At 39.3% G+C, this 22,713-nt stretch overlaps 1 protein-coding gene across 3 annotated transcripts in view; it reads right to left on the bottom strand.

The window, feature by feature from the left end:
• The window catches only part of DCAF1 (DDB1 and CUL4 associated factor 1), a 37,320-nt gene extending 17,713 nt beyond the window's left edge, over positions 1 to 19,607 (bottom strand). Inside the window, exons 1-13 of one of the 3 annotated variants that reach the window (XM_016216889.2) lie at positions 18,568 to 19,606; positions 18,254 to 18,371; positions 17,165 to 17,241; positions 14,792 to 14,865; positions 12,513 to 12,626; positions 10,951 to 11,088; positions 9,456 to 9,968; positions 9,047 to 9,148; positions 5,992 to 6,150; positions 5,152 to 5,331; positions 4,438 to 4,647; positions 3,579 to 3,748; positions 389 to 513 (exon numbers count right to left, since the gene is read on the bottom strand). In XM_016216889.2, coding sequence (XP_016072375.2) covers positions 389 to 513; positions 3,579 to 3,748; positions 4,438 to 4,647; positions 5,152 to 5,331; positions 5,992 to 6,150; positions 9,047 to 9,148; positions 9,456 to 9,968; positions 10,951 to 11,088; positions 12,513 to 12,626; positions 14,792 to 14,865; positions 17,165 to 17,241; positions 18,254 to 18,363 — 1,972 coding nt within the window. In that variant the 5' untranslated portion in view covers positions 18,364 to 18,371; positions 18,568 to 19,606. Of the gene's footprint in view, positions 1 to 388; positions 514 to 3,578; positions 3,749 to 4,437; positions 4,648 to 5,151; positions 5,332 to 5,991; positions 6,151 to 9,046; positions 9,149 to 9,455; positions 9,969 to 10,950; positions 11,089 to 12,512; positions 12,627 to 14,791; positions 14,866 to 17,164; positions 17,242 to 18,253 lie in introns of all 3 variants that reach the window. The other 2 variants (XM_016216888.2, XM_016216890.2) reach the window with 2 other exon arrangements.
• Positions 19,608 to 22,713: the final 3,106 nt, after the last annotated feature.

Here is a 22,713-nt window from a genome sequence, read left to right as displayed (position 1 = left end):
GCGGTTGAGCATCGGCCTGGGATCCAGGCAGTCGGGGTTCGATTCCCGGTCAGGGCACATGCCCCGGTTGCGGGCTAGCGGATCAATGACTCTCTCATCATTGATGTTTCTACCTCTCTCTCTCCCTTCCTCTCTCTGAGATCAATAAAGATATATATTAAAAAAAAAAAAAAAAAGAAAGAAATGCCTGCACCACCCAACGCCCGAGTTCACTGACAGGACTCCATCAAGTGAAGCTGTATGGCATGACTCAGAAGGAACAAACAAAGTACCCTCTTCCACTACCTCCCTTCCTTACTACTTAGGTCAGGTAAGGAACCACAACCAGAATAGCAAAGGAAAACAAATCCAGACCAACCAATAACAAAAACGGCAAGGTACAACCTACCTACGGTAGAGACGGTGGAGCCAGCCTCATCTAGCACATCCACTGATTCTGCCAACTGGAGCTGGATTTTTGGCACAACAGTGAGAATAGCCAGGACATCCAAGGCAAAGCGCACAGTGTCATTCCTGGACAAGAAGAATAGTTAGTCAAAAGGAAATAGGATCCAGCCACAAGAAACAACAGTTAAAAAAAAGAGGAAGAGGGGGAGAGAATGGGTCAGAACTACTGCTTGTGTGGCTTGTCCCTAACCATAACAGCAGGAGGGTTCATAAGTCACTGTGACATAGCTTGCAAAAAACACAGGGATAGAATTTTCACCTATCAAACTGCTAAGATTAGAAACAAAGGACAATCCCCAATACTAGTAACAATGTGGAGATGCATGCTCTCAAACTTCTGGCTGGGGGAGAAATTAGGACACTCTTTTTAAAAAATAATCTGGAGCCCGGCCAGGCATGGCTCTGCGGTTGAGCATCAGCCTAGGGTCCAGGAGATGGTGGTTCGATTCCGGGTCGGGGCACGTGCCTGGGTTGTGGGCTCAATCCCCAGTTAGGGGCATGCAGGAGGCAGCCGGTCAATGATTCTTTCTCCTCATTGATGTTTCTATCTCTCTCTCCCTTCCTCTCTCTGAAATCAATAAAGATATTTAAAAAATAATCTGGAAATCTGAAACAAAATTCTTAAAATGTTCATAACCTTTGGCCCAGGAATTTCACTTCCTGGAATCTGTCCTAAGGAAATAATCAGACATACAAACAAGAGTTTATGTATTAAGATGTCCATTATCACACTTTTTTTTTTTTTAAATATATCTTTATTGATTTCAGAGAGGAAAGGAGAGGGGGAGAGAGAGAGAGAGAAACATCAATGATGAGAGAGTCATTGATCAAGCCCGCAACCCGGGCATGTGCCCTGACCGGGAATCAAACCCTGATCGCCTGGATCCCAGGTCGACGCTTAACCACTGAGCCACGCCCGGCCAGGCCATTATCACATTATTACAAAGAATAGCAAAAGAATTAGAAAATCTGCCTTGGTAGGTGTGGTTAGAGCACTGGCCCACGAACTGAAGGGTCTCAAGCTCGATTCCAGCCAAGGGCACGTACCCAGGTTGTAGGCTCCATCCCTGCCCCTGGTCGGGGTTTGTGCAGGAGGCAACCAATCCATGTTTCTTTCTCTCTCTCTCTCTCTCTCTCTCTCTCCCTCCCTCCTTCCACTCTCTCTGAAAAGCAGTGGGAAAATATCTGCTGGTGAGGAGTTAAAAAAAAAAAAGATCAGAAAATCTTCCTGGACAACGGGAATGGCATACACATGTTACGATGCGTTCACACGCTGAGCTGTTTTCAAAGAACTCTACTAAAGGACAAGGGAAAGGCTCAGAATACAACATTAATGACACAGAAAACATGAGAGACAGTGTGAAATGTGACATACGAAGCACTGGCAAGAAGGTACAGAAAGGAAAACTCCATCTACTGCTGATGGGATCAGAAAACGGCAAGGTCCTTTTCCAAGCCCTCGGGCAACGTCCAGCACCGGTGGAAAGCAGATGCCCTACAGCCCATCAGTATACCTCACATCCTCTAGGCTCCAAAAGGAGGCTTGTGGTACCACTCATTTGAAAGCAAAATAAAAATAAAAACCCACGACAAAACATAAAATACCCATCAACAGAATAAACTTTAGATAGAAATACAAGAGTTCAAATAAATATCAACATGTCTAAACCTTATGAGAGGAAAAAAATCTGCAGAAGATGCATACAGGATAGTCTTTATGTAACTACAACACACAGGAGGACTGCGCTGTTCAGTGCACACACGCATGTACAGTGTACACACAGCGCGGAGTGTGCTACAAATTAAGAAGGCTGGTCACGCTGGGGGGCAGGCAGCGTGAAGGAGCCGAGAGAGGAGCAAACAGCAACAGCCGACGCTGGGCACAGAGCAGCCATGCTGTTCTCTGTACTTTCTGTATTTTTAAATACTTCATAAAAAGATGAATATCATTAACTACTATAACGTTAATTATGTACAAATACATACCTCAGAGAAAATTGTGAAGACATTAACAGTGGCTAAAAATAATTTCCTCTCTTTATATAGGCTTCATATATTCGAAGCAGAAACAAGTACTTAATTTTATTTTTAGAAGTAAACTTTTAAAGGACATATTCCAAACATATTTATATTTTCTTAATAATCCATATAAGGATGTACCAATCTAAAATGTATTTATAACCTTCCTCATTACCTTTTGAGCTTTCATCACCCTTTAAACAAAATTCTCAAAAGTAAATATAACGACCTACTTTAATGCCCCTGAACAGTGGTTCTCAAAGTGTGGTCAGGGAACCCCTGGGGGTCTCTGAGACCCTCTCAGAAGGTCCTGTGATATAAAAACTGTTTTCATAATAACAGTAAGATGTTATTTCCCTGCCCGAGACGTCTCGCTCTCTCCCAAGTGTATATGGAGCTATCCAGAGGCTATGTCATGTGATGTCACAAAAAACTGAATATAAAAGGAAATATGAGAGATTAGGCCAGACATTTTAAAACATGCTGAAATCATTTGGTTTTATTTTCAAAATTTTTCATAAAAAATGCTAACATGCAATGCGTTCATATTATTTTTAAATAAATTCATAAATAAATATTTTCACATTTTCTCAGTTTTAATTTCTAATATGGTAAATATCACTAGCTATAACACAAAAACAAAAGCTCTTTGGGGTTCTCAATAATTTTTAATATGGGAAAGTGGTCCTAAGATCAAAAAGTATGAAAGTGGACGCCCCAAAAGTATCCCCTAGATTTACTATCCTGGGATTTAGCAAACAAGCTCTATGCACCGTAAATAAGCCTCGTTTTTACGGCAGTGGATGGATGGGGAAAGTCAAGAACCACTATGTATACAAACTATTTCATTTTCTCTTCAGACTCCATCTTTACCAAAATACAGTTTTAATTCTTCTTCCATCCCCCTCCTACACACCCAACCTCCTGGCTCTATCAGCTGTCCTGAGCCCTGTCCTGCTCTGCTCTGAACTGAATTGTGAAAATCAAAATTTGAGCCCAAAATTTCAATTCCATTCACCAAATGTTCGTTAAGCGTACACTATGTGAAAACCAACATCAACTTCAGCAGAAAGCAGAATCTAATTTCCTTTGAAACCTCTCTCTGACCCCACCTTGCATAATAGGTCTTCCAATTGCAGGCAATAGAAATAAGCTGCAACAGGAGCTGGACACAAGAAAGCTTGAGGAAGACTTCCGCGGGTTCCCAGTAGAGCTGTGCTGGGCCATACTCTATCAAAAACTCCATCATTTCCACAATCTGTTCATGAGTATAGGAACATGCCTATGAGGAGAGAGACATGTTAGTAAAGAACTTGATCATTTGCCTGCTACCTTCTCTCCAGCACAGCTCAATCAGTGGCCAACAGGTTTTAACAATAAAGCTAAGTAATATAGCTTTCAAATTCCACAATCCTTCAGTCAATAGCCCACATGTAAAAAAATAAATGTTTAATTTTTCATTTATAACTGGACTCACAATACATGTTGTCCAAAAGGTAACAATGTTCAATCTGTTAGTGTGTATTTTCACAGCTTAAGAAAAAGAAGCACCATGTAAAATAATGGGTTTCTTTTCAACTTGAGATTTTTAAAACATACAGATACTAATCTTCATCCCAAACACATCAAGTCCAAAAATAACAAAGAAGTGGAGTCATAGACGCACCCTTTCAGAAAAGAAATGTCACACAGGAAGTGGGACACCTAGCACTTTTCATAAAAGACATTCCTTGCGCACACACTTCAGTTCATGTTTTAGTTCTAGTACCCAGAGAAGTAGCAATTCACAACTGGGAGCAAAATGAATCCTGGAGGTCCACCCGCTGCACCCATTTTCAGGTATTCTGCCTCCACAAAGAACAAACATAACCCAACAATGTACATCCTGCAATGACTCCACTGATCTGAAGTTTCAGGCCCACAATCCCCACAGCGTGTGCTAACGGTCCCTTTTAAGTAGGGTCCTCTCACCTTGTACGGGGGTTGAGGATGCACAAGAATGCCACCCTCAGTCCTCTGAAGTGACTGCTTCACTTGTTCCAATTTAATGGCCAGGTGAGCCTCAAAGTACTTGCGCAAGGCCATGCAGGTATGCTTCCCAGTCTGGCGGCTAGCGAATATTTCATCATCACTCAGAAGTGCACCCTGATCTTCCAAATTTAGAATCTCCAAAGTACTGATCTATTAAGAAAGAAGCAAAAGAATGGAACCAAGTCAAGGGGAGGAAGGTGTGACAACAAAGAGAAAACTAAGAAGAGGAAAAAATTTTCAGTAAACTTTTATGTTCAACAAGACTGACAAATAACAAAGTACATCTGTCCATATCTGCTCAGAGTAGCCATATGAAAGCAAAACTCTAAACCCATAGTGGAAAAGTACATAGCTTTCAATCCTGTTTAAAGACATACAGGCACAAAACCTTTTAATTTTAGAAAGATCAAGACTATAAACCGCAATTCCCCCTATAAGATTAAATTCAAGGCATGTCTATAACAGCACAGAGTCCTCTAAACACTTAAGAGGAAAAGAAACCTGTGACTAAAGGGGAGAAAAAAGACTTCATCTATAAAGAAAGATGGCAAACTTCCTCCAGGGAGAAGATTCCTTCCCTCAGTGCTGTTGAAGGGCAGTCGAGACTGACAGGACCCCTACACTTTGCAAAGAAAAGCCACTAAAGAACCTCACCAAGTTCACCAGTCGACGAAGACCATCGTAGCGGTCAAAGAGCTCCAGCACAGCCCGGAAGGAGAAGCAGATAGAGAAAAACATGGTAGCATGGCAACATCCTGAGGCATGAGAGCACTCCATCAGCCACAGGGTATAGTTCACCACATCAGACAGAACATTGTGGGGATGCATGCAAACCTGAAAAACACAAAAATAAAACAATTTTTAAATTTTTTGAGCAAGTAAATCTTTGAAAACTTCACCAATGTTATTAGACTTTTGCACAATGATCATTCCTGGTCAAGTCATTCTGAGTTTAAAGCTTAATTTACAGATGAAGTTTTATAACAACCTATTCCAAACCTAAAAACAGCCTACATTTAGATAAATATTTAAATTCGACCTATACTTACCGACTACAAAATTTTGCAAATATTTACACCCTTTAATGCTCACAATGCTGTTACACAGGTATGAGGACTCCCACTTAATAGATGAGGAAGAGGCTCAGAGAGGTAAGGGCCGTGCCCAGGGTGGCAGCTGAGCCTCTGATACTCAAGTCCACAAGTGCAGCACCCATTCGCTCACCGACTCGTTCACACACACTCTGTGGGCAGACAAGGATTTCTAAAGCACATGAGTTCAGTCTCTGGTCAGGGCTCATACAAGAAGCAACCAATGAATGCACAGTAAGTGGAACCACAAATTGATGCTTCTCTCTCTCTCAAATCAATAAGTAAAATTTTAAAAAATTTATTCCAACTACTTATTTCTTTCTTATCCAAAAGTTGTTCTATGAATATGCTAGACTGTCCCCCACCCCACCCCATCCCATCCACCTGAATGGACTGGACTTACTCTTTCCATGGCATCCTGGTTATAGGACAGGTAATACAAGCACATGGACACACCAGTTGCAGCCATAGAGGGACGAGGAATTTCCAGTAATTTCTGTACTCCACCATGTGCAACAAATTCTGTGGCAAACTTATTATGGAGCAGGAGAGATGCTAGGTGCTAAACAAAGAAGACACGTTACCATGAAACAATCTAGAACAGCAATTTTCAACCCATGTGCGGCAAGAATGTTTAAAACGTGCAACCTGACTATTTAGTCAGGGGCACTGACCTCCATTCCTTTAGATCATCAAATAAAAAAATGACAACAGCCAACACAACAATAGCCATCCAGTGTGAAAAATTATACCTATTTTTTGGTCAGATCAGCAAAAAAAATACATTTTTTTGGTGTGTCACATAATTTTAGTAATTAGCTTATGTGCCATGAGATGAAAAAGGTTGAAAATCTCTGACCTAGAAAAATCACACAATAGATTCACAAAATATTAAATGAAGCTGCTAAACACAAGGAATCCTCTGAAATAAAAAACCACCCTTCACAATAGAAGTAAAACTGCTTAAGAAAAACAAAACCACTAAGATTCCACAACACTTCCTTCCAACACAAAGGGCTTCACAAAGGTGAGAACAAGACATGAAGAATGCTGCTGTATGTGATGATAGAATCCTACAGCCGTTTTATTACTGCACGGCTTCTGTAAAGGATACTAGTCCTTTTAACATAGTCAGCTCTATGCTCTAGCTTTGGTTCAGTCTCTGACTCACCATCCAATAAAACCCCAAGCTTTGCTTTCATTTACACTGATCCTAAATATATCCCCAAAGAAAATTTTTCAGCAAATGATCAAAACTAGTAAATGTTTAGAACTAACCAGAATGCACTCTGAATACGCTTTTAAAGTTTACCTTCTATGTGTTAACTTCCTACTCAATTCCCACTAGCCTCTCTGGGTGGACCCTATCTTCTGGGCAATTTTTAGGGCAAGGAGTGCAATGGAAACAGCAGGCTGATTAATGACTGAATCCAGGCCAACGGAGAGGGGCCTCGGGAGAGCTAGAGCTCCCCCTCCTGTTTCTCATGCCAAGGTGTCTTCCGGGTGGTGACACAGGCACAAGAAAGACAAGACAACACAAATTTACAGTTACATAATTTGATACATTTGCGGATCTTGCCAAAGTCAGTGGCAAAAACAAGAGATATGTACCCCCTTCAGAAGTTCTCCCAACACCCAAACTCGGACTAATCCTTATTGTAATTCAGATCCCTTCCCTCTATACTCTATTTGTGTCATACAAACCTCTACCACACTCCCACCCAGTCCTTCCCCCAAAAAGTAGCCAAACGTGTATGGTTCCCTCTAACACTTAGGCCACTGCACGCAATGTTTCTCATGTCACCACGAAGTTGCAGCTCCGCTGCCAGGACAGGTGGGGGGGGGGCAGAGAATAAGCAGGTGCAACTTGTATCGAGAATCTTCCTCTCCTTGGCTCACCACAGCCTACAGCTGGCTCGTCTCCCTCACATAGGAAAAGGTTCTGTTTTCTCTCTTTGTGTTGTACCTCCACACAGACTAGTTCTTCAATTCACTAACTTCAGCTGTCTTTTCTCTTCCATAACTGCATCTCCCTTCCAAACAAGCAGTACACACCTTTCTATGCTTTTATTTCCCTATAAGGAGGATCTCTTTTGTGATTTTCTCCTGTTCATCCTTATTTCATCCCACATAAGACTTTTCATGGAAATAGTTGAATAATGACACCTGTTACAATTCCTCATACAAAAACCTACAGAAACAGCAACTGCCCAAATCCCTTCTTCCACTCTCTCCTGTTCACGGCCACTGGAGGCAATTGTGACCTCCAGTTTCATCCCATGGTTCAAGGTACAATCATGAGTTTACACTTACACACACACACACACACACACCCCCCACACACAGGGACATAGGTTACTCAGATACATATACGACCTCCTCCAAATTTAAAATTTCTAGGGTTTGAAAAGCAAATTTCTCATTACTACTTCATTTCAGTACACTCTGAAACCATGTTATCCAATGCAGCAGTCACTGGCCACATACGCTAGTTAGATTAATACTAATTAAAATTAAGTTAAAAACACAGCACCTCTGTGGCACTCGCTACATTTTAAGTGCTCACATGGGCTAGCAACCATTGTATTGAAAAAAACAGGTGCAGAACATTTCTATTATCACAGGAAGTTCTACTGGACAGCAAAGCTCTGGAATATTAAGAAGCTGTGACTTTAAAGGCCCAGAGAGAGCATTATCTTTTTCAGAGGTCTGTCCTGGAAAATAAATTTCTCTGAGAGCACAGACCACTCCTTCCTCTGTGCCCCACAATTTTTTCACAACTTCTGTAATATCAAAGAGAGACCGTAAGTTTACACGCTGTCTCTCTTAACCAAACCATAAGGAATAGAGTCAATCTACTTAAACACTGTAACATCACAGGAAGGTACTCTGTTCATTAGTTACGTGTTGAGTAGAACTATAAGACAGCCCTAATATTATTCATTCCACTTCTCTCTCTCCATTTAGATTACCTTAAATGGCACAGACAGGTATAGACTGTGGGCTAGACTTAACCTGCCCCCCACATTCAGCCCCTTTGTACCTAGATCATTGCCTTCACTGAATTTGGGTCTGCACTACTTCTTTACTAGTTTTCTGGTTTATATTTTGTTCACCCTAGATGATCTATCAATCAATGTACAATACATAGTTAAGAATTCAGAAAAAATGTTACTGGCTGCCCGAGGGAATATATGAAACGTGGCGTGAAATAAGGTACTATACACACAGTTTTCTATGCCTATTCAGCAACGGCAGCAGGCAGTTCCTAGGTCTAGATCCAATTTTACCTTCACATTCAACCCTCTAGACTGGCCCAAATTTCTGTGGAGGCGCTCGGTAAGCCTCATCAATTGTGTCCAAACACTAATTTCCCAACTGTTCCTATTTTGAGCAACATGCTAGGCACATCCATGTTGATAAAATGTTCAGTCACCAGGTATTTTTAAGAACATTACCTTGAGTGCCTCAAACGTAAGTAGGACGTCATTAGTCTGTTTCAGGTCAATGTAGAACATCATCAACTCCCGTGATCCAAGTTGCATGAATATGGGAAGTAACTGAAATGAAGACCAAAACCAAGTCTTAATGTTTCACTTTATTTTCACCTATTTCCTATTCCACTGTGAAGACAGAAGGTTAACGGAATAAGGTACCTCTTCCCCACCTCCTTTAGAGAGATAAACATACCAACACACTGATCGAACAGGCCTTCTCAGAAGTGACCTGCACAAGAGTTTGCCAGTTTGGGGCAAAGACTCTTTTGTATTAGAGTAAAACCACATCAATGTAGAAAATGCTACCATAAACTATCACAGAAATAAACAGTAATTCCAAAGTGTAAAGTACTCTTTCCAACAAGCTTACCTCCTGATACTCTCCTAGGGGTGTCAAATACTGCAGAATAAGTCGCTGTTCAATAGCAGGGGTCATGGGGTAAAGTGTGTAATTGGTGCCGATCACCCAGGGGGACATTTCTGACCAGCTGCTATTAGACAGCTCAACAAACGTGCGATCTGGTTCTGATGACGAGAAACCCAGCTTCTGTTTGGCCTTCCTAAAGTTCTCTCTGTCACCCTGTTTCGCCGACTTGCTTTTCCTCAATCCTCCTTCCTCAGGTTTTGTTGCTGAGTTCATCCTGCTACTGGTCTTGTGGCCTGAGTCAAGGTGGAAGGAGATTTCCATGTCTCTAGAGGCTTCCTCTGGCTCCCCATCCACTACATCCACAGCCACATCGCCATAGTCCATGTCCACAGCTTCCTCATCCAGAGGTAGCAGGGGCTCAGAGGAGAGCTTCCGTGGGCTGGGACGCTTGCTTTCCTGCCGCAAAGCCACTTCCTGAAGCTGTAGCTCCCGCAGTCTTCGAAGCACTATTGCTACCTATCAACAGATATTGGAATAAAAGGGGTTGTCTCTTCTGCATGTTAATTTAAATGATTCTAAAAAATAATTTTTATTCCCATTTAGAGAACTAGACATTCATGCAGGTATTCCAACGTCTGGTAACAGTAAAGATTTAATAAATATCTTGACCTGATTCTTATAGCTTGACGAAATAAACAACAGCTAAAAGTCTCATTCCCCCTAAAATTTCCCAGAGAACCCAAACCAGAAGACCTGCACATAAAACACATCACTCACAACTGACCTCTCAGGATCAAGACGAATGGGACGGACGATTACACCTAAAGAGGCAGACACTAGATACAGAGCATTCACAACTTTTTAAGTGTCTTTGAAAATTAAATGTGGTTCCTTAAACTTCTATCTGTTTAAGTTATAATCTGTTAGACATTGTCATCTACATTATACATAATTACATAATCTGTTTTTCAAGTTCACCATTCACTTTTTACTTTTTCTTTTAAGTATTTATTTTTGGAGCCAATCCTAAAATGTGGTATTGTGCTAAGTTTTAAAAAGAGAGAGGAATGATATCACCAATTCAGTTTGAACTGCATTAAAAAAGAAATGATGGGTGAATATGTAATAAAATAAGTAAAATGTTCACAATTTAAATGGTGCATATACAGCTATTCACTGTAAAATTATTTCAATCTTTCCATTTTGTCCTATGTTTTAAAATTTCCATAATCCACTGTTAGGGAGGAAAGGAAATGGCACTATTCTTTATTTGGTATAAACTATCATGATGCCTGACAAGATGAAAAGCAGCATTTCAAGTTAAAAAAAAAAAGTAAAATCAAAACTCTTATAAAAAGTAATCTTGAAATGTTGGAATTACAAGTACACTCCAGGATACGGTAATAAATAAGATCTACCTACTCAAGGTCAAGCAGCAAGAAAAACTTGTGATTATTCTCCCATCTCCTATGAAAACTCATTTCAACATGGTCCTCACCAGCTGTGAATTTTCATCCCTGTAGTTGGCAGCAATGTCTTGATTTTCCATGGCACCTCCCAAAAGGCCAGTAGAATATGTCCTCAACGGCTGATCAGCTTCTCGGGCCCATTTGAAAAGATTTTCGACAATTCCTTCCTATAGTAAAGGAAACAAAATAGTACAATTCAGAAAAAAAACCTATTTTCATAATTAAAGATATAAGCAAAGATTTCAGTCTTATGGAAAAAACTTAATATTTTAATGTTAGTTATAAAATTTAAAAATGCAAATAAACTGTCTAATAGTAGATGGTTTGGTTAAATATCTGTGCATCTGTGAAATACTATCCTATTTAGTCATTAAAACTCAAGCTAAAAATCAACAGCCACATAATACAGTTCTACTTCAAATGTTAAGCCCAGAAAGGTTCCATGACCAAGTGGGGAGCACTAAAAATTCTAAGTCCCTCTTTGAAGTTCACAATGCACACTTAACATTACTAATGCTGAGAAGTCCTCCATCAAAGAAGTATTCAATTCCATATAGACCAAACTTATTTTAATTAGTATTTTATTATGAATTATAATACATACAAACATTTATAGTCCAGCCAAAAAAAACCTAAAAATCACCCATGATCTACCACCCAGCCTATAAAACAAACTTCCCATGTGTCCCTCCCTGTCCCACCTACCTCCTCCCTCCACAAAGGTACCGAGATTCCTAAGATTTAACAATTTTCTTGTTAAACTTTTGTTAAGTGTTATATGCTTTGAACTATATAAATTGTATAGCACTGTATATATTTTTATGAAACTTATTTTACTCAACACTACTTTCACATTCATCTATATTGTTATATGTAATTGTCACACTTAAATAACAACATATGACAAATAATTTACTTAAGCCTCACACCAACCCTATATGAGTGGGTAACTACTATATTTGCAGAAGACGAAACGAATCACAATGAGGTTTAAGTAACATCAAGTCACAAAACTGGTAAGTGGCAGGGCTGGGGTCTGGTCCCAGGCAGTGTGCCTCCCCACCTCCATATTTTGCTGCTACTTTGTAGCCTTAACTAACTATAACTATTTTTGTGCAAGCGTGCCCCTTGTTTCTTTGAAAAGACCCATAAAATTGACAAACCTTTCGCTAGATTGCCCAAGAAAAAAAGAGACCAGACTCAAACTATTGGAGTCAAAAATGAAAGATCAGACAGTACTACCAATATTACAGAAATAAAACGAATATGAGAATACTATGAACTCATATTAAAGTATTTTGACAAGGATATAGGTATTTTTTGGTCTCTTGCAGTGGTAGCTAATTGAAGATTTAATATACAATACTGCAAATTATAGTATTAATTACAATTTTATTCCCTAAGACATTTTATGTGGCATCCAAACAGCAAGTACCCATTAAAATAGTTTTTAAATTTTTCTTACTGTCTTGATTTCTTCCATTTAACATACATTATGAGAAAAAACTGTAACAATTATTGTAACAAAGACAAATCAACATATCACCACTCAATTAAAATTAAAATGATGACTTTTCATTTCAGTAAGTACCTTTTCCTGAAAAACAACAGCAGTTTCCAGCCCTGGCATGATGTCCAGTAGAAGTCTGCAGGCGGCAGTGTTTAAAGGGGGCTCTCGGCTCGTCATCACATATGCGTTCACCAGCTGTAAAGAAAAGAAGGAATATATTTTTTCAACCCTCACCCAAGGATATGTTTATTGTTTTAGAGAGAGGAAGGGGGGAGAGAGAAGAGAGACATCAATGTGAGAGAGAAACGTCACTGACTGGGGACAGAACCACAGCCTTTTGGTGTATGGCAGGACACTCCAACCAACCGAGCCACCAGTCCAGGGAAAGAAGGAATACCTTTTGTCTAAAATTCAACGCAGTCAAATAATCAAGTCTAATAAATCCTTAATATATTCTCATCGCTTGCCTAAGGGGTTTTAAAGAAGACTGTACCTGTACCTAACAATTACTAATTAAACCTTCATTATAGTTATGATCCTGCAAAGTGATGGCAACATCATATGTAGCTTTAAAGTCAAATCCCCAAAAACACTCTTAAATTATCACAAAGAAATCACCCCCACATGTTCATATACACTTTTTTTTCAGAAAGATAAAGCAGGGAAAGATAAGCCCCCCCCTCCAGATTCTTGACTGTGGTTATGAGGAAACTGAATTTTATATTTTTGTATATGTAATATATAAGTGAATGCATTAATAAAACTTTCCTTTGGGTACTCAAGTACTTACTGAATCTCTACTATGAAGTGGCATTATGTCGTGTGCTGGGTATACAACAGTAAATGAGACACAATCCCACCATCAAAGGGTTCATAATCCAACAAAGGTGACAGTTGGAAAAACAAGTATCATGAATATAGGGTGCTACAGAAGCATGTAGGAGGCCACACAACGCCCGCAGAGGAATCACAGAAGGCTTTAGAGAGGAAAGGATTCCAAGCCAGAACAGAAAGGGCACGTAGAAGTAGCTAAGCAGGAGTGGGGAGGAGAGGAGAGCTAAAGGGCAAGAACTGAAAACAGAGAAAAGGCCAGAGACAGGTCAGTTATCAAACTAAGAAATTCAACATTTATCTTGAGAGCAACAGGAAACCACTCATGGACTTTAAGCAAGAGGGTGCCATGATAACTTCTGCATTTTAGACAGATTTCTAGACTATAAACTGAAGAATGGGTTGGATGACAACCACCAAGAGAAACCAGTTAAGAGGCGATTGAAGTAACAAGCGGGAGATGGCAGCAGCTAACCTAGGTCTGGCAACAAGGGCAGAAAGAAGTTGGAGAGATCTGTGAAGGTTCGGCCGGGGGGGGTGGGAGGTAACAGCACTGAATCAGGATTTGGAGGAATAAAGGGTAACTCCTAACTGGCTAGATAAGGACACCATTACTGGGCTAGAGATGAAAGAAACAGCTTGTGGAGCAAACAAATAGACCCATGGAATTCCAGGTGCCCGTGGGGGATGTCCAGGTGGGAACATCTGGAACGCAGCTGGAAGTGACCTGAAGCTGAGAAGGCACGCTGGTAACAAGGAAGTAAGTCAAGAAGTAAATACAATACAGGTAATAACAGTAGCTAATGTTTACTGAGCCATCATGAACCAGGTTCTGTGCCAAGCACTTTTCATTCAAGGATTACAAAAATGTTCTAAGGTAAGAACTATCACCCCCTATCTTACAGATTAGGAAAACAAAGCTTGGAGAGAAGCTTAAAGATTAGTGAATGGTGGAGCTGCATTTAAACTCAACATGGATCCCCACACCCGCCAAAGCCCATGTTCTCAAGCATCATGCCATTTTGCCTCCAAAAACAGCCACAATTTACTGAACAATTACTATGTTTAGGAGCTGCAAGTGAGAGGTGTGTTCCCCCACCCCATTTCTCCTCAACAGCCCTGAGTAAGAAGGCACTTTTCTCTCCCTTCACATTCCCAATGCACACACCGCAATATCCATGCAGAGTCGTGCCACATACGTCACTCCTACTTTCTACTTAGGGACCCAAGAGGGCTCCCAGATTCCCAGACTCAAAATCATCTTGCCCAAAGACAAGCACAGATGCCTTGAAGCCCTCACCAATATTCAACTGAACGAAGTACACACCTTGAGAAAATACCTTGGACTCTGATAATAAGTCCATGATTACTCTTATTTCACTGAACCAATACCAAATTAAAAAAACGTACCCACTCTATTCCCAACTTTGTCAAGACCTCAGGAGAAAGCTAACTATTTCCAAAAAATAATAATAATAAGGCACAGTGTCTGCTAATGATAACCTGGAGAAAAGTAAAAAGCAACCTACTGCATTCATGAAATCATCATTCTTGAAGAGTATTCTCAGCAGATGGCCCAGCATACACTCCGGATCAGCACGACCTACCAGGAGAGGAGGAACAAAGGAATAAGTGAGGCATACCAGTCAAGCAACTTAGACCTCTGTAAAGGCATCCAGGTTGTTATAAGTACTATTAAAATACCAGCAAAAAGAAATAGGAACAGCAGGCCGGTGTGGCTCAGTGGCTGAGCATCATCCCACGCACCAGGAGGTCAAGGTTCGATTCCCAATCGGGGCACAAGCCTGGCCTGAGGGCTTGATCCCCAGTAGGGAGGTGTGCAGGAGGCAGCCGATGGATGTTCTCTCTCTCTCTCCCTTCCTCTCTCTGAAATCAATTAAAACGTATTTTTTTAAAAAGAGAAAGAAAGAAAAAGTTTTTTCATAAATTAGATTTTGTAAGAAACATTCTTTAAAAGTGACAATATAAAAACTCACCTTCCCATCTCCCAGGATATTGCCTACATAGCAATGCTAAATTAAATAAATGAGCACACAGACCCAGGCCAGCATCATTAAATGTATACAAGGTCTACAAATGTATACAAAATGTATACAAAAGAATCAGAAAGGAGCCTAAAACAAAGAAAATCCCTGACTTCCCAGCCACAGAAAGGTAGGAAACACAACTTCTTTTGAAGGGTGGCCTGGAAAAGACAGGCTCCAAGTCCAATCTCCATTTTAACTACAATGCCAACAGCAGCCTGCGATGACATCCCAGGCTGGGGGTGGGGGTGGGAATCACCCACTAAGCAATAGTCAATCATCAACTCTAAAGATACAGTAACCTTGGCCTTGATTTCTGAGCTCCTGGGGAAAGAAAGGAGACCAGGGACCTATTCAACACACAGCCTAAAGGTAAAAGCATCAGTTACTGGTTGGGAGAATTATTGGTTTGTTTTTAACACAGGTACCATCTATTTTATTTAACTTTCATTTCAAAACACTGGAGTGGAAAACCTTGTCAAAGGATGAAGAAAAGACATGAGCTGCTGCTCTGAGGTTTTTCCCAGGCTGCAGTTAGTATCCCACAGTAATTCACAGAAAGGAAAATTAGAGATAGTACCATAAGAACAAACGAGGACCTCAAATTTGCCAACTTCCTATGTTTAGAAATGATAAAACTAAGACCCTTATATTTATTAATAGAAACTATGCCTAATGACAAATATTTGTTAATGTAGAGGTACGGAGGAAAAAAACTCATTCAATTTCTGCTGAAAAAAGGGCACACCTTTCTGTCTCTCTACCTCGTTACCATTTCAACCTTTCTAAGGTAGTATCACTAAGTATGATTATCTCTCTTTTCGTGCTTTTCATAATGTCATACATTAACTAAAATTCTTATTTAACATTCACTTTCATACTTCTTCATGCTCCAATTGCCTTACTGAAAATGTGGGTTAAATAGGTAAATAGTCCTCTGAAGTCACAAGTGGGAATGTCTAGGACAAGGTAGCAGGTAACATCACATAAACGACTGGACACTCAATCTGAAACGCCTGACACTTCAGAACAAATGTCTAAGAAATATAAATAAACCCTGGAACATTCAAGTGCATACACAACATTCTTATTTTTATAACTCCCACTCATTCTCACTATCTCTCCATATCCAAAATCTCTCACAAAGGATCGCTCTGGCTTCTGAGAGATGAAGTTTACATGCAGTGTGGGCCCATACATGATTTAAGCTTTGCCCACTGGTAATCTACCTTAGAACATAAAATGGCAGTCTCCAGTCCCATATAGTACTGTATATAGCAAATTCCATGCCAAAGCAGGCAGGGTTGTCAAGACTCTAATTAAATCAACCCAAAATAAAACCAAATTAACATGAGAGGGCATATTTTAGCTGTCAAGACACTAAAACAGACATCAAGAAGCCTGTTTATCATTCAAGGCTCCAAGTACCAACTTCATTAAGAAAAGCAAGACACTGAATGCACTGTCAACTACATTTCCCCATCAGTACAAAAAAAGTTATTGTTAGAAAGATAAAGACAGAGAGGATAACACCTTTTGGTTTAAAAGTCAGAAAGAGAAACAATTTTTCTCTTTTTAAGTCTTTGTAATCATAACAAATGAGTCAATAAGTCATACCTATATAACTTAGTTCCTTTAAGTTAATTATGTCCTATCTGATCTGTAAATATTATAAATTATTTCAGTTTTTCCAGAACTTTATTTTTCCTCACTGCTCCCACTTGAACAATATTTTAACAAATATTAGGTCTTAAAACTTAGCATGAAATATGCTATTTCAATCGAAAAATATTTTCTATTGAGCAATTTTCTTTTGTAAGAAAATTAGAGCCAGGCTTAAGAGAACACCAGTCTCACCAGGATGTCGATCATCAAATGGGTCTGGATCCCCCTTACGATATTCTTCAGTTTCTTTTTCAATCAATTCAGACATCCTATCACAAAGGGAAGACAGGGTCAACTCTAGACAAGCATATACAACATATACCACAACCTACAGTCATTCAACAAAGTGTAAAATAAAAGCAAAAAGTTAGAAAAGGTGTTTTCCTGATAAACAGATATCTAAACAACCATCTCATAAAAGAATTTCTATTCCCAAAAATCATTCTTCTCTCCCCTTTCCCATCTCAAAAAATAGCACTACCATCCCCTCAGAAGCCAAAAAGCAAGGAGTCACCATTAAAACCCTTTTTCTTCTCATCACCCACAACAATTCCTGTTAGCTCTACCTTCAAAATATCTCTTGACTTCAATCATTTCTCCAAATCCCGACCATTCCTATCCTTGTCCAGACCACCACACTGCCTGGACTACTTGCAATAGCCTTTTCACTGGTCTCCTTGCTTTAACTTCCATGCTTAACTCAACAATTCACTCTCCAATTTCCAATGATTTACCACAATAACTGAATTGAACCCAAGTACTACTATGGCTTACAATAATCTAGATTCTGTCTGCACCTCTTACCACCTCTACCCCTCTACCCTGCTTTCACTAAGCTTCAGTATCATGGCCTTCTCTGCTCTTCAAAGGGCCTAAGAGGAAAGATAAGGAATTTTAAAAGTTTCAAGAAGGAGATAAAGACTAGTTCTAAAAGGGGAAAAAATGGATTTAAAATTCACAGTAAAGGTGAACTGTTCCCATACTATTCTCAAGTTTTCCTTCTTTCAAAAGTAATCTTTTAAAAAACGTGATTGCTGCCTTAGCTGGCGTGGCTCAGTGGTTGAGCACTGACCTATGATCCAGGAGATCACGGTTCGATTCCTGGTCAGGGAACATGCCCGGGTTGTGGGCTTGACCCACAGTAGGGGGCATGCAAGAGGCAGCCAATCAATGACTCTCATCATTGATGTCTCTCTCTCTCTCTCCTCCCCCCCCTTTCCTCTCTCTGGAATCAACAAAGACATATTTAAAAAAACACACAAAACAGGTAATTGTTCATACCTGGTAAGAATAGGTACCATGTCCTGCCCACTGCCATGTTCCTTTTCCCACTGCTCCAGCAGGGTAGTGAGCTCAGCTTTGGAGTCCACATGTACTGCTACCGTAGTCATGGCTTGGCCTAAGGAAGCAAAAAATAATGGCAACAATAAAGACAAATAAACCTGACATACTCCCTACAAAAAGAAAAGGGGAAAGAAAAGAAATGAACAAGTACAGGAAATATTAAAAGCATGAAAATTTAACCTCTGGACCCTTTAGAAATTTTTATTTGTGGTGTAGTGAAAAACCTGGGATTAGGGAGGCTGGATACTCACCAAGTCATGATGAACAAGTCCTGTTACCTCTCTCAACCTCAGTTTTCTCAACGTCAATTAGACAGGGAAATAAATTGAAATCATGATTCTTAAACTTTCTAGGATCAGGAAATCCCTTTGAGAATCAGACAAAAGTTATGGTCCCTTTCACCCCTCAAGAGTGCACATACCTACATACCACACATAGAATCATCCCAGATCCAGAGAGCTGAGCTCCAGAACTTTGAGGCTACATTTTTAAAAACACAAAATGTAGCAAACACAACTCCCCAAAATGTTTTGTTCTTTTATAAGTCTTTGGGGGAAAGTTCTATGAAAGATAAACACCACTTTCCAGTTTAAGTCTTAAAACAGTGGATATCATTATCAACATGAAAGTTGGGAAGGAGCATTACAAGCCTATTTGTCCTTCAGGTTTCCTAACCTCTCTTACAAGCAATTTCCTGGAAGGAGGAGAAGCTGCTGGGTTGAGTGGTCAGCCCGGGGGGTATACAAGGACAAGGCGCTGAGACAGGCTTTGAAGAGGCCACATGAAACATACCCACACTTGGAGAGAGATCTATAAAGGGTTCCAAAAGGGAATGAGACCCAAGTGTTCTGATGGTTTATAGATCAACTTATTTGCCTAAGTAGCTTTAGGATCAAAATGTCAGATCCTGCCATGCAAAATGTGTTATTTTCACTGAAATAGCAACTCTTTTATAAAAAGTTTCACACCAGAAAGATTACTAGCTGATTTAGGATTACTGTTAGCTCTTCTAAAAACATCTACCATAAGACCAAAAGAAGTATGTGAAAGTACCTAAAATGTAAACATTTACACTTTAATAAAGTAGCAGCAATTCTAGCAGTAGTGATTCATGTCACCTGGGTTAAACTCCAAAGGAGAACGAGCATTTCCAAAAACAAAAAGATTAAAATTAAAAGTTACAAAAGGAAATGTTGCAGGTATGACCAACAAATATGGACTTCTGACCTTAAGAAAACCCAAGCTGTATTTTTTTTCTACTGAGGGAGGAGGGGAGGGAAAAGGGGAGGAGCTTCTAGGGAGGCGGAAGGGGGGGCCCTCCGCCTTCCTCCGCTGGCTGCCGGGGAGGAGAGGGTGGACGGGTAGGGGGATAGAGAGGGAGGGGAAGCGTGTCTGAGAATCACAGAATGGGTGGAGTGGGGGTGGAAAACGGAGGTGTGCTAAGACTCCATTCACCCCAGATCTCTGAGTTTCCCTGTGGTTTCTAGCCACACCCACAGGCCCACCCTGCCCTTATTCCAGGATGTATTTTTAACAGCGACTACTAACTATATATGCATTTTTAAAAATAAGTTTCTTACTATGAATAACTTTATATTTACAAAAAAGTTGCAAAGATAGTAGAATTCCTATATACCCCTCACCCAGTTCAGTTTTCTCTAATATTACCATCCTATCTTATAGAGGTACAGTGTCAAAATTAAGTAACCCAAATTGGTACATTGTTACTAACTCCAGACTTGATTCATATTTCACCACTTTTTCCATTCATGTCCCCTTTCTGTTCTAAGACCTCATCCAGAACACTACATTACGCTTAGTTGTGTTTCCCTAGTGTCCTCTGGTCTGTGACAGTTTTTGAGGCTTTCCTTGTTTTTCATGCCCTTGACAATCTTGAGAAGTACTAACCAAGGGGTCGGGTGGAACAATAATTTAACCAAACATTTACAGAATTAACACCAATCCTCAAATTCTTCCAAAAAATAGAACAGGAGTCACCATTTTTTCCTAATTTACTCCACAAAGCCACCATTACCCTCATACCAAAGCCAGATTATAAAACATCACAAGAAAACTACAGACCAATATACTCTATGAAAACAGATTCAAAATCCTCAACAAAATACTAGCAAGCTGAATACAGCAGCATACAGAGGGGATTATATATCATGACCAAGTGGGATTTCTCCCCAAAATGCAAGGGTGCTTCAACACATGAAAATCAATTAATATAATACACATACGTTAACAGAATGAAGAAAAAAACAAAACATGATTATCTGATTGATACAAAAAGCATCTGACAAAATCCAAAACCCTTTTGTGATAAAAAAAAATAAAACAATAAACTGGGAACAGAGGAGAACTTCTTCAGTATGGTAAAGGGCACCTTAAAAAAAAAAAAAAAAAAAAAAGCCACAACACACAGCTAGCATTATACTCAATGCTAAAGAATAAAATCTTTCCCTCTAAAATCAGAAACAAGACAAGGATGCCCACTTTCATCACTTACATTAAACACTGTACTGGAGTTCTAGCCAAAGCAATTAGTCAAGAAAAAGAAACAAAAGCCATCCAAGTTAGAAAGGAAAAAGTAAAATTATCTTTATTCACAAATGTTATAGTCCTATATATAGAAAATCCTAAAGAATCCACCAAAAAAACTATTAGAGTTAATAAAACAAATTAGCAAAGCACAGCTACAGGTTACATCAACACACAAAAATTAGTTGTATTGCTATACACTAGCAATGAACCATCCAAATATGAAATTAAGAAAATTTCATTTACAATAGCACCAAAAAGAGTAAAATATTAAGGAAAACCTTCTGCATTCAAAACCTGATACAAATCAAGACTGTGGTATTGGAAAGACATGGATACCAAATAAACAGAATTGAGAGTTCATAAATAAAATCTCATTTTTATGGTCAATTGATTTTCTATAAGTGTGCCAAAAACATTAATAAGGAAAAAATCTGTTGAAATATTAGACCATTAGTAGAAAGACTACTGGTTCCTCAATAAATTGTGTTGAGACAACTGTGTATCACATGTAAAAGAAGAAGTTAGATCCTTGCCTCACACCATATACAGAAATTAACTCAAAATGGATCAAAGAAAGACCTAAGTCTTACAAGTAAACAGAAGGAAAAATCATGACCTTGAAATTGGCAAGGGATTTTTACTTATAACACCAAAAGCATAAGCAACAAAAGAAAAAATAAATTGGACTTAAAAATGTAAAATTTTTGTTCATCAAATGATACCATCAAGAAAGTGAAAACACAACCCACAAAATGAAAAGGATATATGCAAGTCATATATTTGATAAGGATCTAATATCCAAAATATATAAAGAACTCCTACAACTCAACAACAAAAAACATTCTAAATTGGGCAAAGATCTTGAACAGAGATTTCTCCAAAGATATACAAATGGCCAACAAGCAAATGAAAAGATGCTCATTAGTCATTAGAGAAATGAAAATCAAAACCACAAGGAGAATGACTACACTCAAAAAATCAGAAGTAGGATGTCTCAGTGGCTGAGCATCGACCTATGAACCAGGAGATCACAGTTGGATTCCCAGTCGGGTTGTGGGCTCCATCCCAGCAGGGGGCGTGGAGGAGGCAGCCCATCATGACACTCTCCATTCCTCTCTCTGAAAGCAATAAAAACATTTAAAACGAAAAAAAGAAAAGACCCCATAAAGTAACAAACCTGAAACAAACGTTTGAAAGCATTCTCCCTTATTTAAAAACAAAACAAACTGAAAAAAAGGAAGAAAAAAATCCAAGTTTGGAGCTTCAAGTAAAATTTACCCAATAATCAGTATGAAATATGAAATCCTGTATAACGATTTTCTATTACTTGTCCATGACCATCTCCTTTACAAAAACAACATAAGAAAATTAGTAATAAACCAACTTCAATCACTTCAAGCTAAGCTAACATGTGGTTCATTCCACCAGATTCTGTTACATTTACCAACTATACAAAAGGTAGAACAGTAAAACACTGTTCAGTAACTACTCAAAGATTTTGAGCATAAAATTATTTCCTATATATTCCCCAAATTCTATTGGCTCCTTTCTTCTAATTTGTATTAAATTTACTGGGGTGACATTAATAAAATTATATAGGCTCAGGTGTACAATTCTATAATACAGCATCTGTATATGATATTGTGTTCACCACCCCAAGTCTCCCTTTTAGCTCGTTAACATTCAAATATACAAAGCCCGTATCTTGACAGCATCGAGCAGAAAAACACCAAATCGATTCCTACAGAGTCTAAACATACGAGCTTATATAAACCTTAAAGGTAAACTCCAGTAAACTTCTAAGAAAAGAAAATTACAGGACACACGGTCAATGAACGCTCTACATGAAC

Source organism: Miniopterus natalensis, chromosome 15 (genome assembly GCF_054644295.1).
Source record: "Miniopterus natalensis isolate mMinNat1 chromosome 15, mMinNat1.hap1, whole genome shotgun sequence".
Lineage (NCBI taxonomy): Eukaryota > Metazoa > Chordata > Mammalia > Chiroptera > Miniopteridae > Miniopterus > Miniopterus natalensis.
Note: the sequence above shows the minus strand (reverse complement) of the source record. Positions and strands in the feature narration are given on the sequence as shown.